The sequence below is a fragment of the Sarcophilus harrisii genome, chromosome 5, assembly GCF_902635505.1.
Source record: "Sarcophilus harrisii chromosome 5, mSarHar1.11, whole genome shotgun sequence".
NCBI classification, from domain to species: Eukaryota; Metazoa; Chordata; class Mammalia; order Dasyuromorphia; family Dasyuridae; genus Sarcophilus; species Sarcophilus harrisii.
The window spans coordinates 21,912,948-21,932,007 of NC_045430.1; the positions used below are offsets into that span (position 1 = coordinate 21,912,948).

Below are 19,060 nucleotides of genomic sequence, written 5' to 3' on the forward strand. Positions count from 1 at the left end.
TGTAGAGCTCCTGTATTCAGGTTACCGTGTTGAGTGGCTGCAGGGTGCTGATGCCCACCACCAGGGGCAGAAGGAGAGATTAGGAGCCACAGGCAAGTGTCTTAGGACAAGGGCATTGGCAGCTGCCGGCAGGGGAGAGACCATAGGAGAGAACTGTATACAGTCATTGTAACAGTCAAGGCAAAAAGCAGCTGTGGCCTGGCCTGTGGGGTGCTTGTGAGCGTGTGGAAAAGGGCAGAGAAGGACTCAGAGCCATGCTCTTCCCTCTTCAACTTGGTCTTCAGTGTTAAAAAATGGTCTTTATTCTCAACTTGAAACTCGAGCAGGCCATCTTCATTAGCATCCACTGAACCTGAAAGTCCAAATGAAACTGTATCTTAAAGCCTTGAACTACAGCTTTTAGATTTACCTAATGTTATATTGGTTTAACCTCATGGCAAGATTGCACCATTAAATTCTGCCCTTACATTAACCCCAAAGAGCCATTCAGCAGTTAGCTTCTTTCACCATGAGATGGCAGACCTGGGTCACTAAAGAATGCCCTCTCAGCCCCTGATCAGTCTAGAAATCTGAAGATGACCAATATATTGCACGTTTAATCCCTGGGGGGGGGGGGGGGGGGGGGGGGAGAGGGGGAAGTCACTTATTTCTTTTGCATAAACAGAGTGCTTCCAAAGTGAATCGTAATGAGAATTCTAAGTCAGTGTAATCCACTATTCTTTATCTACTGGGGCAAGGATCTACCCTGATGAACTCAGATTTTCCTGACTTGAAGCCCAGTGCTCCATCCCTTGACCTACCCCTTCTTCTAGTCCACATGATCATTGAGCCTGAATGTTAGCTCTATTAATTCAGCCGGATTTGCCAGGACCAAAGTCTTGTTAACAAATCCTTTTGTTCCTCATTTAAACCCTAACTCTAAATATTTCTGTTAACATACCCTACTCCCAATTCTGAAAGCTGGGAGAAGTCCAGATTCACTCATGGAAGCTGTTACTGTCTTCTCTCATTTCTAATATGAAATTAAAGTTAAATTAAAACAAGCTTCATCACACTTCTGATGCAGAGATTTAAATGCTGCTAAGTATTTGACTGGAATTGTTGGTATTCTTTTTTCCTATAATAAATGGCCTTGTATCATATTCCATGCACAAGACTATTTAAACAACTGAGCTCATGCTGGCCAGAAAGGCTGCTTGGTTTCCACTGACCTTTAAAGGTAGATGAAGAAATCCTGGTGGGTTTAGGCTGAGTCACTGGGAAGGGATGAGGCCAGAGCCTGGACTTGTGTCAACCCCTGCACAACACAGGATAGGGAAATGGTATCAATAGCACTAGGGTGCTGGGGGTTCTGGGAACTTATTATCTCAATTAGTTTGTTAAGATCACTGTTAATAAAGAGGAGGAGAGAAATGGGATTTAGCCAGAGAAGATGGAAAAGGGAGGGTGTCTTCTTCCTTCCTTCCTTCCTTCCTTCCTTCCTTCCTTCCTTCCTTCCTTCCTTTCCTTTCCTTTCCTTTCCTTTCCTTTCCTTTCCTTTCCTTTCCTTTCCTTTCCTTTCCTTTCCTTTCCTTTCCTTCCCTTTCCTTTCCTTTCCTTTCCTTCCCTTTCCTTTCCTTTCCTTTTTCCTTCCTTCCTTTTCTTCTTTCCTTCCTTTTCTTCCTTTCTTTCTCAGGCTCAGCATGGATTTTCAGATAAGTAGCCTATGGCTGAACCTGACTTATAGTGTCATTATAGGCCTGTCCTTTGGGCAAGTTGGGTTCCTACCTTTAGTTGGGAGCCAGGAGAGGGGTATGTGTGTGTGTGTGTGGTGAGAGGGACAGAGAGAGACAGAGACAGACAGCGACAGAGACAGAGATAGAGACAGAGACAAGAGACAGAGACGTGGTTATGGGACAGACACTCTGCTTACCTAGGTATCTTCTCTGCTAATCTCTGCATGTATATTGGTGATATAATTATCTTCTCTCCCCTAAATACCTTAGCTAAATTCTCATTGTACATTGGGACTGGAGGTGTCATCACCTAAGAAGCTTGACCTGCTTCCTTCCCCTCCATTGCCAGCAAGGTTAACTTAGCTTGGGTGCTTCTTTGGTACTTCTAAAGCTGGAACTTTAATTATTGAGAGTGCATACCTTCTGCCTCTAATTTAGTAGACTATTTTCATGATTGGCTTTGGTCAAAAAAATAAAAAATAAATCCTTATGCAGTGGCCCTTTTTCTGGTGATGATGGATTAGTCACTTTAACTTTCCTGGGGTTGCTTCTTCATTTGTAAAATTAGTAGGCTGGACTAGATGACTCCTGAGAACTCTTCTCATTTTTCATCTATGATCTGCTTCTGGCATGTCCTACCTATATAACTGGGCAAACCAGTCATCTCTCTGTGGCTCAGTTTCTTCATCTGTAAAATAGGTGGGCTGGACTAGATTGCTACTGAGGTCCCTTCCAGCTCAAGGTCTTTGTTCTAACCTATAAATCTTTCTGAATTTGGCCAGGTGATTGACAAATAAATAATATGTCATTATGTTTATACTTGGAAACTTTCAAACTTAATAGGACCAGCCAGACCTTTGGTGTTGGAGAACTTTGAATCACTCCCATGCTAAGAAATATTGGGGGCATGGGATTTCAGTGGAGAAAAATGCCAGTCATGAGGATATTTAAATATTCAGAAAAGATCAATTATAACATCATAGATTTTGGAGACGGAAAAGAATTTAATACAACCTTTTTATTTTACAGTTGAGGGAATTGAGTCAGAGAGGAAAAAGGATGAGCCCAAGGTCATAGGAGTAGTAAGCAGCAGAACTGGTTTTTAAACACCAATCCAGTTCTTTCTCTGCAATGTCACACTGTCTGTGGGTACTCTTGATTTTCAGATGCACTGATAAAGTATTTGCATTTCTTGTTATTTTAGAATTGAATTGCAAAATTTCTGACTTTGCAACCAATGAAAAATGCCAGCTAATCTGCTTTGTTGCAAGATTTTTGAATTATTTAGGCAGGACCAATGATGCTGAAGAACTGTTCATAACAGCTGAGGATTTGTTGATAAAGGTAAGTTTCAGAAATAATTCAAAATAAAAAATTAATCTGTTCTTTAGAAAAATTTCAATCATGGTTTCATTTTTGTTCATTGGTTCTACAAATACTTGGTGAGATAAATTGTTTGAGGCTGTGACAAAACCAAATTTATACCCATTCCCTAAACCATGTAATTGAGTAATTCCATGCCATTGCTGTAAATAATAGGAAAAGTTAAAAACCAGCAGATGTCCCTCTAGTTTAAAAAAAAGTGCAGAAGCTAAATGAAAAATATAATAGTGGATTGAAATAAATTGAATTTTTAAGTTTTATTTCGGATGGATGACTTTAATCCAATTTTTGGAAATATATACATACATATACATATATATATATGTGTATATATATATATATTTGATTTTCTTTGGTATAGGAAAGCATAATAGTGGATTTTACATCTGGATCCTAGGTTCAAGGACAGCTAACCACCTCTATTTATTATCTCAATCAGACAATAAGCATTTATTAAGTGCCAGGCATGAAGCTAAGCACTTTGGGAACAACAAAAATCCTACCCTCAAGGAGCTCAATTAGGGGGATTATCAACTGGCACCCAGTAAGCACTTAATAAATGCTTGTTGACTGTGGATTGTTGTTGGGATTTCTATATTATTTAACATTCTTGGACCTGTTTCTACATCTGTAAATAGGGAATTAAAAACACAATATTGAATTATTTCACAGGACTGTTGTAGGAGATGAAACATAGAAAGAGTATTTATAAGCCATAACCAGAATGGTCAGTAGACCTTGGGATATGCTGGTGTGTCCCAGAACACCATAATGACTTCACGATTCATTTCCTCTCCATGGCATTTTCTCCTGGGGAATCATTTTCTAAGTTTAAGGAACTTCACTGAACCATGGAGGCCTCTCTCATTTTTCTTTTGTTCATGGATCCTGGTGGAACCATTGGGATACTCATGGGCTATTTCATGTTTAGAAATGACTGGTCCATCTCCTTTGTCAGTCATCAATGTCCCTGACAGTATTTTTTATTTACCACCTCACACACCAATCGTTTTTGGTAATATGATGCCATCCATTTAGAATGATAGGAACATTGAATCAGAATAATAATTAATATTTCTGTGGCAGGTTAGGGTTTGTAAAGGGCTTTTACATATATTATTTCATTTGATCTTTACAATAACCCTGGGAGTTAGGGGCTTTTGGGGTCATGGCATTCTATCATCTGCAGCCATGTGAAATATGGGGGCAGACTCAAGAATCAAAATGATGAAATTTTGTGACAATGAATTCTGGGGATCATCAAAAGCTTTTCATAGTTTTGCAAGTCTGATTCAGTGTAATCTCTTCCTAGTGTCCATCTGTAGCCCTGTCCAAGATATAACATGCTGATGTCCAGATAGTGGACATATTGTATGCTATCATAAAGCTTTCTCCAGCTTGGATGTCAGACTGGTTTCTTTTGAATGACTGTTGAGGTTTTGTATGTTCCAAAAAATGATGCAATGAGTCCCATGCCATCTGCTGATGGGGCACAGGAATGACTGTATCATTGACTGGGAATATTTCACTTGTCCTCTGTGACCTTTGAAGATCACTTTGATTGGAGTATGCCTCCTTGTTTCGGGTTTCCTTGGCACTAATAACCAGTGGTTACTGCACAAAGTGATCTTTTTTTTGCCTCATCGTGGAACCTGGAATGGTTTTTGCTTGCATGAAAGACATGTTGTTTCTTCCCTATTTATTGCCTAAAGTTGTGTCTCTGAAGATCATGTTGCATTTGGGGGATGGTTCTTCTGCGACCATTGAGAACAGCTCCCAAAATTCTGTCATCCTCCTCAGAAATATTTTGCAAATGATCTTTTCCTCTATGCTTTCCACTGGCAAAGAGACTGTTTGTTGAATGGAGCAGATTTTTAAATACTTAAAGAGTATCAATTTTGCATAAATCTAACTTCTCTGAAAAATGAGTATGATCCAAATCAGTCACTTGGAACCTCATTTTTTTCAGAGGGGAACCACTAGTTGTTAGAATTCCTTTAATTGCATGCTGTCTCTCTTGTTTTTTAACCAACCAATCAGTAAGTATTAAGTACCTACTGTGTATATACTGGGGACTATGCTATTATGTACAGGGATTTTAAGTACAAAAAATGAAAATTCTCTTATGAAAGTAATCTAATAATTGAGATAAAGGCACATAGATAAATGTAACATAAATACAAAATTAATAAATAAAATTTACTTAAATATAAGACAATTTGGGAGAAAGACTATTAGTGGTTAGCCTTTATGAAGCTGGAATTTCTTTAACTTCTTTTCAAATTTATTTTTATTTTCCCCATTTAAATGTAATGTAACATTATTTTGATTATACACAAACTTTTAAATATATTTCCTTAGGAATTATGTTGGGAGAGAAAAATCACAACAAAAGAGAAAACCACAAGAGAAAAATGAAACAGGAGAAAAAGGAGAAAAGGGAACATAGCATGTGTTGATTTACATTCGGTCTCCATAGTTCTCTCTCTGGATATGGATGGCATTTTCCATCCAAGGTTTCTTGGGATTGCCTTGGATCACTGAACCATGCGGTTTCTTTTCAGCTTTGTTTTCTCTTGATATAGGAGAAAGCTTTGTTTGGCTTTGTTCTCACTAGTTACAGGTAGCTGATGGTGACCCCTATTATCAGGGACCAATTGTTGATCCTCTGTGAAGACAGTCATTTTCATTTTTTATAAGGTTTTGGCACCCACCTTTCAACAGCTTTTAACTCTTTTTGAGAGGAGAATATCATGGAATGTAGGCATGAAGTTGCAAGAACTGTAGCATCAGTAGCAAGAGGGAAAAGGGAAGGTCAGTGAGCTGCACCTTTCTTCAGCAGCAGCAAGAAGCCTGTGGTGAGACTTTGTGCCCAAGGGACAGTGGTTTTCCCTTTGACAGAAAAGTCAAGAGGATGGTGCCCCCTTTATGGGTAAGTGCAGGAGATATGATGGCAAGGCCCCTAGAGAGGAAAAAAGATAAGAGTATTTGGGGAGAAATGGAAAGATCTGCATTTGGGTGCAAGAAATAAATTGTACAAGTACAAGAGAAAAGAAGCATGATTAGACAGCAATACTTTTGAAAAACATTTCTATTTGAATGGAAATATTTTTATTTTTAAAGGCAATTGTACACACTTTTTTCTGATGGGATCTTTAAATATGAAGATTACAAAAAGCTCTGTAAAGGCAAGAAGGTCTGACCTTCCAGAATAGGGGTCCTCAACCTTTGCTGGGTCCTGGATATTATGTCTATGTAGTCTGTGGACCCCTTCTCAGAATCATGTTTTTAAATATATAAATAAAATACCTAAGATTGCAAAGGAAACCAAGTGTAATGAAATACAGGTATCAAAATAAGGGAATATACTGGGATCTGTCCTTGGGCTGCTCAGCACATGCTGAGCTAAGCACTTAGCATGCTAAGCATTCAGCACTTATTCACAATTTGGATGGAAAGCATCTCTTTGGATGCTTATCAAACCTAATAATAGATGACACAGGGCTTGGAGCAGCACCTAAAGTGCTGGATGGGTGAGCCTATGTCTAAAAAATCGCAACAGGTTAGGATGAAAAATCTGATGAAATACTTTGCGATTTAGCAAGGACAAATGGCAAGTTGTACACTTGAGTTTAAAGAATCACTTTCAAAACTACAGACTCAATTAATAATAATTTATTAAGTGTCTGCTATGGGCTCAGAAGCTCTCCTCGGTACTGAAAATATAAAGACTTTGTTATCAAATAGGAGTGAGCTTGAGAGGAACAGAGAGGAAGGGAGACAAAGAAAGAGAAAGAGAGAGAGAAAGGGTGGGAGGGAGGGAGAAGAGAGACAGAGAGAGACAGAGACAGAAAGATAGATTGAAACAGAGAGAGACAGGGAGACAAAGAGGGAAGAGAGACAGAGACAAAAAGAAAAGAGACAGACAGAGGAGAGGGAGACAGAGACAGAAAGACAGGGACACAGAAACTTACAGAGAGAGGGGGAGAGAAAGAGACAAAAAAAAAAAAAAAAAAAGAGATAAGAGAGAGAAAGAAACACAGAGACAGAGACCGAAGGGCAGAGACAAAGACGGGATGGAGTGATGGGGAGGAAAGACACACACAGAAAGAGACAGAGACATACTGGGGGGAGACAGAGACAAATGGGGGGGAGAGACAGAGACATACGGGGAGAGAGACAGAGACAGGCAGCAGCACATAAAGACAGAAACAGAGACAGAGAAAAAGAGACAGAGAGACAGAGACAGAAAAGAGAGAGAGAGAGAGAGAGACAGAGACAGAAAGAGAGAGAGAGAGAGAGAGAGAAGAGACAAAAGAGACAGAGAGAGAGAGAGACAGAGACAGAGACAGAGACAGAGACAGAGACAGAGAGAGAGAGAAAGAGAGAGAGAGAGAACACTAAGAGATAGAGACAGAGACTTGCTGATTTCCTTCAAGTCACAACCAGTCTCTTACCTGTGGTCTTAGCATATTGCTTGAGGAAAATTGTGCTGATCCCCCCAGGGAGTGAGTGTGGCCAAGACAGGTGAGCTTCATCTCAGTGGACTTCTGGCCTCTTCAAGGTCCCGGTTATGACACTTTGTAGAAATGTATGTTCAATTTGGACACTTACAGGCTCTGTTCTCTTCGGTTCTTTTTGCAGCATGACTTGGAATCCGAAACACTCTTAAAAGTACAGCTCAGCTTGGGAGAGCTCTATTTAGAAATAGGATCCTTACAGAAGGCCTTTTTTTTTTCCCAAAGAGCATGGGTCACATGGAGACAATTGACAGCGAGTGGCTCATACAATCTGGAAAGACTGAAGCAGAAAGGTAGGTAGGGGGATGTTTACAAGGAATTTCGCAGGTGTTTCCTGTCTGCACCTGAGCAAAATCAACACTGGAAACTGAACTGATCTGGGAGAAAAGGGAAGCTTTGTGAAAATCACACTCAGGCTGCTTTCTAAAGATCACCTGAAACTGCTGAGAACAAGAGAATTAGGTTCAGATTGTCTGGGTTCCTTGCAGGACCCAGGGAGCCAGCTCAAGATTGACTGATGAGTATTATGAAACTGATGATAATTAAGAAAACATTTTACTGTGAGAAGTTACACCTAAATCCTCAAAAATAGGGTTTAGTTATTGTTTTGTTGCTTGTCTAGATTTAAGAAAGTAAGGGAGAAAATGTTAAAAATAATACAGATTAAATTTAAAAGTGTACACACATACCCCTCCCTCCCTCCTTCTCTCTCTCTCTCTCTCTCTTTCTCTCTCTTTCTCGTTGTTAAACATTTAACTTTATACCACTGATTTCATTCTTTACTAACATGATGCTGCTGAGTAAGTTGCTCAGCCTTTATGTATTACAGTTTATTCTTCTTTGAAATGGGATAATGATGCTGTACCTGCACTAGCAATCACATAAACTTGATGTAAGCTAAATGTCTTACGAACTCTGAAGTCTCCAAACTCGACAGAATGGGATAGTACATGGGACCTGAAATCAGGAAGTCTTGGGCTTGCAGCCGTTGGCAAGTGCTTTAGCCATGGTGTGCCTCAATTTCCTCATCTGTAAAATGAGATGGCTGGGATTGGTGACCTCTAAAATCCCTTTTATTCTCAATCTGTGATCCTACTCACTAAATAGACACGAGCTGTTATTATGGTGATTATTTTTGTAGAGTACAGGAAGATACAGCAGCTGTGGAAATGGGTTAGGGCCTTCCTTTGCCCAGTGACCTCTGGGTGCAGTTTCCAGATCTCTGCCCAAGGTTATTTACATTATTAAAGAGAATTGATTTCTAGCCCCTAAAAACTCTTCTCTTTGACTGCCTTGGGGAACTCAGTGATGAGGGGAAGCCTCAGAGCAAGGCTTTGAAGGCTAGCTGAGGGCTCTTGGTGACAAGGACCCAGGCAAGGCAGGGCAATGGGAACAGACGCTCAGAACTGACCGTTGTACTCAGTATTATCTGTAGACTCAGAGCTGGAAGCAACCTCAGAGGCCAGCTAGTCTAACCCTTTCCATTTATAGAGGAGGCAACACAAGCCCTTCGAGGTGTATTTGATGTAATATTGGCACTGTAGCCCGCTGACTCCAAGGCCAAGATTATTTCTGTTCTACCAGTGATGAGGCTACATTGTGCACATATATATATATATATATTCATCTTTTTTAAATAGTATTTCCTTTTCTTATTTTTTAAAATGATTTTGTTTTTGTTTCTGCTTATATATGTATATTAACTTTTTAAATACACATTTCTTTACGAATCATATTGGGACATATAATCTTCTTACTAAGATATTGCAAAAATCTTGAGTTTTATCTCTGTGTAATGTTTAATATATTTATTATACTTAAGAAAAGTAGGTTTCTATTTCTCTCCTCTGCCCACTGACTTTCCTTTAGATTTCAACTAAAATCCCATCTCCTCCAGGAAGCCTTTCCCAACGCCTCTAAATTCCTTTGCGTTCCCTTTTAATTATTGCCTATTTCTCCTGAATATAGCTTGTCTTTATCTGTTTGTTTGCATGTTGTCTTCCCCATTAGATTGTAAGCTCCTTGAGGGCAGGGACTGTCTTTTGGCTCCTTTAAATCCCTAGGGCCTGATGCAATGCCTGGCACATAGTAGATGCAAAGTAAATGTTTATTGATTGATTTTTAAAAAATGCTTATCTTTCATTTATATCTTTAAAATATCACCACCATTCAGTTCCCCAAATTATTCCACCAAAGCATAAAGATTTCACTCATTGGGAGAAAGTTTTTAATAAGTTCCTTTCTGGCTCTGGAAATGCTGAGATTCCATAATTCCTCCTTGCCAGGATGGCACTGTTACCAAAATGCTTGGCTTTGAAATATTGGAGTGTTCTATAACAATATTTCTTTTAGTGAAGCTGCTTCTCTCTCCACCCCAATTTCTGTCCTGCTTTTCACTCATCAGTGGGGGCTAATAAATCTCATCAGGTGTATATGTCTGTGGGGAAGGGAAGGGGAGAGAATCCTACTCTTTCCTCTCATACAGGTAGGTCCCTCCTCTCCCCTCCTCCTCTTAGTAAATTTGTAAGCAGCCTGTGTGTTGTCAAGGGCCTGCTAGATCGACCCTCTCCCCCTCCCTGAGCCCTCTGTCCCACCTCCTCCCTCCTACCTACCCAACTATCTCTATCTGACTTCAGTGCCTAATGTAATGACTTTGTCCAAGTATTGTTCCTCTTCTAATCTTATTTCCTTATTTGTTCAATGAAGGGATTGACACAGTATCTTAAGGTCCCATGTGTCTGAATCCATGTGTCTGTGAACAAACTGGCTGTGTGAGTTTGGGCAAATTGCCTTTCTGGATCTGTTTCCAAGGATTTGAAATGGGAATAATATGAGAGTTGGCATTTATTAACTACCCATTATGTGCCAGGTAGTATTTTAAATATTATCTCATTTGATCCTGCTATTATATTAGATGCTATTACATTCAAACCTCAACATTCACAGTTTTAGCTTTCAGGGATTCATGTGATTTTATTAGAAATCCTGTTTTCACCATTACATTGGCAACATCTATGGTTATATGCAGTAGAGAAGGAAAAAATAGAGAGGTGTCATCCCTTGTAGAGTGGCTGGTATCCGGCACTTCACTCGGCTTGTTCACCGTACTGTTGTAAAGAGAGCTCCCTGAGCATTTGGAGTATCAGAGGTGACATTGAGACCTTACCAGTCTCAGGGGCATCTTCTTTCAGCTGCAGTGACTAAGTCCCAACAACCTCTCCCTTGGTTTTGGGTAGAAAGGGTTGGAAAACAGTGTATCAGTATTGTTTGTTGTTCTGTTTGGTTTTTTAATTGAGATATTGCTACAAAAGGTCACAGAATTCTACGTAAGTAGTAGTAAGAAAAAATGTTTTGCATATTATCAATTTTATTTTGTGTACAGAATTTTATGGATTATTTCACGGCTACTGGATTAGGAAAAGCACTATTACCAGAATTAAAGTTTTTTTTTTTTTTTTAAAATAAATAATTGTTTGCTGGAAAGTATATTTTCAGCAATCTCTAGCAAAAGATTACAGTTTTGGGTGTTTGTGGGAACCTAACCCCATTCCTATAGGTCCAGTGGATTAATGTTAGTGTTTTTTACTTTTGCGCCGTTTTCTAGAATATTACCTCTGCAAAGGCTGAGGATTGACTGTATGATCTTCATTTTACAATTGAAAAAAATGAGACAGACAGAGATCAAATTGCAAGTTACTTGGCCAAAGTCAAACAGTAAGTGTCTTAGGCTGCATTTGAACTCCAGGGACTCCAGGGACAGCGCTTCTTCTCTCCAATGCCGCCTGGTCCTTCCATGACGGATTAGACTAGATGGATGATCTCTGAACTCTCTCCTTTGACGCCAGTAACATCCTGGCTCTTTAGAAGTTGGAAGTGAAGAATGCTGCATATAAATAACAAGAAATGAATTTAGTAAAAAATGACAAGTAATATCTGAGGGGCACATCTTCCAAATAGTCCCATCATTTCCATTCTAAGCTGCATTTGGGAGGGCATTGACTAAGTCATAGCGACTTCTAGCATCTGAAGGGTCTTTCAGATCTGAAGGAAACAGTGCTGAGTGTCATGTAACTTTATTTGCCAAATGTTCTGACATTTGCAGGGATTCATCTGTGAGTTAAGCACGATGGCATCAGAGAGTCATCTGAATGATTAACGTGGAAAAGACACTGGGATTGTTTCACCTGATGCTCTTAAATAGTTCCCCATGCACCATCTATCTAATCACTTACATGGCTACTGTGTGTCTATAGGGTCGATGTGACATATTGTTTGTTGGATTTTCTTATACAGGCGTTCTTAATCTTTTTGGTATCACTGACCCCTTTGGCAGTCAATCTGCTGAAGCATACATACCCCTTTCTCAGATGAATGTTTTTAAATGCATAAAGAAGATGCATAGAATTACAAAATAAGTCAATTACATAGGAACAGTGATCAAAATATTAAAAACAGCAAACAGTAAATACATGCTCTTCAGGGTGAGAATTCCTTGGATAATATATGCAAAAGATACATGTCAGAGTGGGCCTAGAGAAGAATAATCTGGGTCTGGTCCACCTTTGTGGAGAATAGGAGGGCCACTCCAGTGCTGTCAGCAGGCCAGCTTGGGGGTGAAGGGAGCAAAGTCCATTGCAGCCATGTGGGATCTCTCTTGTCTCTGAGAAGGTTTCCTATAGGCTAGATGTATCCATCTCCCCCCTTCAGAAGCCTCCCATCTAGGGGCATACATCTGAGTTCAGAATAAAGTCTTTTCCCTGATAGCTATCAGGGGTAAAAGAGTAGACCTTGACTTGCACTTATCCCTTTTTTTCCAAATGTTGCTCATACAAGGTACCATCACATACAGAAGGCAAATCTGTCGAAGAAACAGCACATAATTAGAGAAATTATATAAGTTAGGGCAGGCCAAAGAATTCACAAGAATCAGCTCTTCATCAGGAAGCTCATATGGGGAAAGAGAGGGAAGAATCTCATGGAGGGGAATCTTAACCTGAAAGTGTTAAGATTCAGGGGACATGATAAAGGCTGATTTTCCCTCCATGTCTATGGCCTAGACTCAGACTCCAGACAGCCCTTCAAAAGTCTGGCCTTCCAACTCTCATCTCTCTCAAGATTCTCTGAATGTCTTCAACCAACTGAAGTAAGCCCCTTTCCCCTCTCTTAGCCAATTGGGAGGTAGATCCTTTTTGGTCCACAAATATTACAAGTCACGAGAATCTCCCTCAGGAAAACCACCCTACATCAATATACTGAAGCATCAACAATCCACAAGAAAATTGAGACAACCATTGAATGAAAAGCTGCTGTTGAATGAAGTCATAAATTTGACTCAAAAAATTCTACTCAAGCCAATTCAAAAAATATCTCAAGTGTCTTATTTATGGAGAGAGATGGCGCTAGGTACCAGGGACCTAGATACCAAAACCAAAGAGCCTCACCTTCAGGGAATTTTCATTCAACACAATAGCAAATCCAATTATCTGCACAAAGTAAAAAAAGAGAAAAGGAGAGGGGGAGGAGGGAGAAGAAAAAAGTTAAGAGAACAAGAGAGAAATGAGAGAAAGGAGAGGAGAGAGCGAGAGAGTGAGAGAGAAAGAGAAGGTGCTGTGAAGGAGAAGGTGCTGTGAAGTATGGTGGTGATGAAAGACCTTGTGTTAAAGGTGAAATGACACTGGTGTGCTTTGAAAAATGTTAGCGGTTTCTCTAATGTGGATGAGTGCCTTCCAGATGTGAGATGCATGTGTGCAAAGATGTGGAGATGGGAGATGGACTATCACGTATGGAGAAGAGTTAGGAGGTCAGGTTACCTGGAACAGGAGGGAAGGGAGAAATAGAAAATAAGGCTATCACAGTGGTCCAAACAAGTGATGAGGTTTATAAAGTATGATAGATTGTATGAGTGGAGAAAAGGGGGTGGATATGAAAGACATTGCAAAGGTAGGACTGATTAGACTTGGCAACAGACGATATAGAAACCATTTAGGTAAATTGCCCAATTTTACAGATGAGGAAACTGAAGTACAGGGTTGGGGGAAGACTTGACTTGTCCAAAATCACAAAGATGATAATTTGAACCCAGTACATTTGTTCCCATAGTCAAGTGTTTTTGCCACAAATCACATTCCCTTTAGATATTCTTAGTTATAGAAGATAAAGCAGAGATTATCAGAAATCCTTTGTATCTTGACATCTTTAGTAATCCATTGCCAAATGCATTTCAAGCACATATTCCTTTTTTGACACCTTTTCCCTGCAGGCAGGGTGTTACATAATCTGGCAAAGACAATAAGTCAAGGAGCTGTAAAGGAAAATCACTTGCTAGAAAATACTGTTGACCTCTCAAAACAACTTGCTTGTAGCCCATATGATTTTGCTATGCTGAGATGCACAGAAGGGATTCTGAAGTAAGTAGGTCTATTTAACATTTTTTAAAGCAGTTTTTAGTAATTAGTATATTTCATGTAAAGTCTAGTCCCACGTGCCATTTAATGTAAGTCTAATTAAGGTCCTAATACTACTGACAAACCATGACCTTAAAAAGTAATTTGGCTGAAAGTGGGGCTTAATTTTACTTGACTGTACATGTTTGTAGCAGAAGTTTTATTTTTCTTTCTCAGTGGGTAGATGGAAGATTTGGGAGGGAAAGAATTTTAAAAAGATTTGTGGGAAGGATTCTTGGAAGATAATGGGATAGATAGAAAAATTTTGGGCTCTACAAATTTTCTTGATGGAAAAGACCATTGCCTCAAAGAGAACATAAAAGCAGCAGAAATAAAACTGGGGAAAAAACTTTCATAGACAATCTCTCAGATAGCATATGAATGGGTTGGAATATTGCTATGAGGTTGATTTAAGAAAAACACATAAAGACTTGGACATATGAAGGAAGATATCTACTCAGAGAAACAAATGATAGGATTTAAGCATAATACAATCTTACATATATGAGTATAAATGTATATATGTATATACATATACACATATATATGTGTGTGTATGTATGTATATATATATACATACATACACACACATATACATATATTTTCATGTTTAATTGTAGCCTTTAGGGGAGGGAAGAAAAAGAAAAAAACAAAAAGTATACAGCAGAGAACAACAACAACAAAAAAACCCTATAAGGAAGGAAAGAAAAGCTGGGCAGCTTTGATAAATAACATGTAATATTTATGAAATAAATTTTCTTGAAGTGGAAATTTATTGTTTTATATTAAATCCTCTCATGTTTTGCTGTGTAAACCACAATTTTTTCCCTTATTTTTTATTTAAGTTTAAAATAAATTTAAAAAATTACACAAAAAGTAATTTGGCCATATTTTCTCCATACAATTTCTTGTCACCTTGCTATATTTGATTAACTAAATGTCTTTTGCTTTCAATTAGTGCATCCTTCGGTTAGCTAGTAAATACATATGAGAACTCTCTGTGGCTTTGAGTGGTTGCTGACCCATCCTTACAGAGTGATTTGAACCTAGGGTACCCTTTGGGAGGAACCTTAGGTGCTATAGACCAATGATTTTGCTTCTCTAGATAGAGTTTCATATGAAATAGAAGATTAATTTGAAGATAACTCCTAGTAACTCACAAAATGTTACCCAGTTTTATCATGCTAATAAATAACACATAATGTATTTCACTTTCAGATCTCTTCTTGGGAATTTTTCTATTGCAAAAATGAAATTTCAAGAATGCTTAAGTATTCGAAAAAGTTTATTTGGAGAGAATCATTTCTTAGTTGGAGAAATTAAGGAATATTTGGCAGATTTAATAAGTGGCCATAAAAAGACTGAAAAGTAAGCCTGAATAAAGAGTTCCAAGTGATGGAGTTTGTGTTCTGTGATCCTTTTCTACAAGATACCAGTGGCTAGAAGGGCTGGGATTCCCACCAAGGGGGATAATTTTCCTCCTGGATCCTTTGGCTACCTCTCTGCTTATAAACACTAACCATAATATCTTCATTTCCAACTCAGTGAACAAGAGTTGAGAACAGCTGTTAGGCTGCAGTGACATGAGAATGAGACTGAGTAGCCAGGAAACCTAATGGGAAGGCCAGTTAAACTTAGTAAGGGGGGCCCCGCCTTAGGAGAAATATGAAGGAAATAAGTAGTCTTTTAGTGACTCTCACTTCCCTTTCTATAGCCAGGCCCAGATTTTTCTCCCCTGCCTCCATTGCCTAATCTCAAGGACTGCTTGAGGAGTCAAGTACAGGAGTCAAGTACAGGAGGCAAAGTAGCTGGAAGTCACTGACACATAAAACCCTTTTACCCAGATTTTCATCTGGATTGGCCTGGAGAACCTAGAAGTACAGGAAGTATGGGAGGGGGGCAAGACTGGATCAGTGAGGCTGTATAATGGGTAAATGAAGAGGTTAAAGGAGAGAAAAATTCCCAAGATAGCCCCAGAGGGATGGAGGGCATGGCACAGTAAATACCAATAACTTGTAACTTAAACCAAATTCCTTCCTTCCTTCCTTCCTTCCCTTTCTCCCTCCCTCTTTTTCTTCCTTCCTTCCTTCCTTCCTTCCTTCCTTCCTTCCTTCCTTCCTTCCTTCCTTCCTTCCTTCCTTCCTTCCTTCCTTCCTTCCTTCCTTCTCTCTCTCTGTCTCTCTCTCTCTTTCAGATTACAAAGAAAACATGCAATTGAGTATTACAGAGGAGTGATAAGCATAAAAGAAAACATGGAACTCTTGACTAACTCCTTCCAAATAAAAAAGCAGCTTAATATCAGCCTCAGCAATGTCATGTGTAAATTAGGTAATTAGTTTATATTATTGGTAGCTGGTGACTGTTGGGAGGTAGCACAGTAGAGGGAAATGAGTTTTCTCAGTTTTGTTCCTGACCCTTTGGAGCCATGAGATCACAGGTGAACACTGATCCTTGATGTTATTCTTATAAGGTTATTTTTGAATAACAAAGGAGATATGATCCATCAAGCACTCCCTCTTTAAAGGGCTGTGGTCAGCCATAATTGTTTTTCTAGTCGATCCAAACTTCCCATCTTCATTTTTAAGCAAATCAGTTGAAAAACATTTCTTATACACCTACCATGTGCTGGGCATCATGCTGGGGATCTATACAAAGAATGAAATAATTTTTACTTGACCAGATTTACAATTTAATGAGAGAGACAAGAAGAGTATATATATAGTGTCCAGCACATAATAGGCACTCACTGAATGCTTATCAAGTGACCGTTGTTCATTTGTTCAGTCATGTCCAACTCATAACCCCATGGACCATGGCATGTCACACCCTTCTGCCACCATCATCTCCCGAAGTCTGTCCAAGTTCATGTTTGTTGTTTCCATGACACTATCTGTCCATCTCCTCCTCTGCTTTCCCCTTTTCCTTTTTGGCCTTCAGTCTTGGAACTTTCTGAAGGTGCAAATTGAAATGTATATGGATTAAGATCTGTTTCTTTTCTTCCTACCTAGCTGGTCAATTGATGAAAATTGATGTGTCCGGTCAGTCTGAGCAAGAGGCAACTGGATTTTTGCACAGGGCACTTGATTTAAGAGTTACCTACCTGGGGCCTTCTCACTCATCCACAGCTGAGCTCCTCCGGTAAGTCTCCGTTCAGTCTTTAAGACATATATTTCCTGGAATTCATGCAACATCAAGACTACCCGGTCCCTTTTGCTTTCTATAGCCTTCTGAGGGAGATTGAGAGAAAAAGCCAAAACAAAGGGAGTCTTCAGATACGGAGCTCGAGCCACGAAAGTTTCAAGGGGATCTTAGTGCAGGAGAAACTCTCCAAGAGGAGGCTGGAGTACCATCGGCCTCAGAATATCAGCACTCTGAAATCTCCGCTCAGTAGCACGGCTGCTAAGCTCCAGCGGGCCATGAGCCTGGACTCTTACAAAGTCTCAGAGGACAGTAACACAGTAAGTGTTTTAGGAAAAGGGCAGAAGGGCACGAGATTCATCACCTGTAGCCCGACAAAGGAGATCATGAAGCAGCAGTCACAGAACAGTGTGGAATTATGGAATTGTAGAGAGGAGAGCACCTTGCCAAAGAAAGAGAAAGATGCTCCTGGGAAGAACCCAACTTTTGGCAGCCCAGAAAACATATTAAAATCTCCAAGAGAAAGAGCATCTTCAGTGGCCTCTTATAACTGGTCCCCACAAACATCCATAACAGGGTCTCTTAGTGCTATCAGTTCCCTAGAAATTCCTTGCAGGCCACAAACTTCACCAGAAAATCAGCTCTTTCAGAAATCAGGAAGAAATACAGCTTTTCATAAACCCTTTCCACCCAAAAGACAGCAGCCTGATTTGAGAATGTTGAAAAAACTGAGTGAAAGCAATAAGCAATAAAGACTGTTGTAGGCAACATCTATCAAATACACTCATGTTCTTTCAAGTGTGATTTTATTTCTAAGCAGTCATTTGCCTATTTTTTTTAAGACCCTTGGAGAAAATAAAGAGTAATCTTAATGCCTTGATAAAATTCATAACTGGTGGATTACTTATGTGGTCATTAAAACTCTCCAGAATGTTAGTGTCACAGATTTTAACCAAAAAGATCTAGAAGGAACCTTTTATAATGCCTGATAACGTTGATGTAGGTAGAATTATAGGACTTTCTGGGAGCTTTTACCCTAGAAGAAAATTTACATTTACGCCATTTACATTTACATTTACTCCAAATTTACATTTTGGAGTAAAATATTTAAAGAAATATTATCAGGTGTTCATTATAGAAGGTTATGTTTGCTGTAGCCTCTATAACAGTTTGGAAATTATGAATGAATTTTCAAAACAATGTCATGATTATCAAACATTTTCATGAAATAGGGGAAAAAATACTAGATTTAAATAAAAAACTACATTTGGGCAGCCAGGTGGCTCAGTAGATAGAGACCGGGCCTGGAGTTAGGAAGATCTGAGTTCAGATACTTACTAATTGTGTGACCCTGGGCAGATCAGTTAACTATTTGCCTCAGTTTCTCCCTCTGTAAAATGAACTGGAGAAGGAAATGATAAACTACTCCAATATCTTTGCTAAGAAAACCCCAAATAGGGTCATGAAGAGTCAGACAGGAGTGAAAGAAATGAAATACAACAAAAACTATAATTCTCCTAGAACTGAAGAATAATGATAATGATTGTATCCTCTATGTGTAACACTTTACTATTATTGTTTACTCTTTCATATGTGAGGCAGCTAGGTAAAACAGTAAGAGAGTGGGGCTTTAAATCCAGATTCAGACACTTACTAACTATATGATCTTGGGCAAGTCACTTAACCTTGTCTGCCTTAGTTTCCTGAACTATAAAGCGGGAGTAATAAAAGGACCTTTCTCCCAGGATTATTGTGTGATATCCAAGGAGATATGTATAATGCTCTCAAAATTTAAAGCTTTGTTATTAATATTCTCATATCTTCTTATTATTGCCATCATAATATAACAACGATTATATTA

The 19,060-nt window shown here is 39.1% G+C and overlaps 1 protein-coding gene across 3 annotated transcripts in view; it reads left to right on the plus strand.

The window, feature by feature from the left end:
* LOC100920137 (putative tetratricopeptide repeat protein 41) overlaps positions 1 to 18,471 on the plus strand; it is an 81,489-nt gene extending 63,018 nt beyond the window's left edge. For all 3 annotated transcript variants that reach the window (XM_031940419.1, XM_031940418.1, XM_031940420.1), the window contains exons 11-17: positions 2,920 to 3,059; positions 7,743 to 7,911; positions 13,878 to 14,025; positions 15,280 to 15,429; positions 16,256 to 16,389; positions 17,070 to 17,199; positions 17,285 to 18,471. In XM_031940419.1, coding sequence (XP_031796279.1) covers positions 2,920 to 3,059; positions 7,743 to 7,911; positions 13,878 to 14,025; positions 15,280 to 15,429; positions 16,256 to 16,389; positions 17,070 to 17,199; positions 17,285 to 17,951 — 1,538 coding nt within the window. In that variant the 3' untranslated portion in view covers positions 17,952 to 18,471. The remainder of the gene's footprint in view (positions 1 to 2,919; positions 3,060 to 7,742; positions 7,912 to 13,877; positions 14,026 to 15,279; positions 15,430 to 16,255; positions 16,390 to 17,069; positions 17,200 to 17,284) is intronic.
* The last annotated feature ends 589 nt before the right edge of the window (positions 18,472 to 19,060 follow it).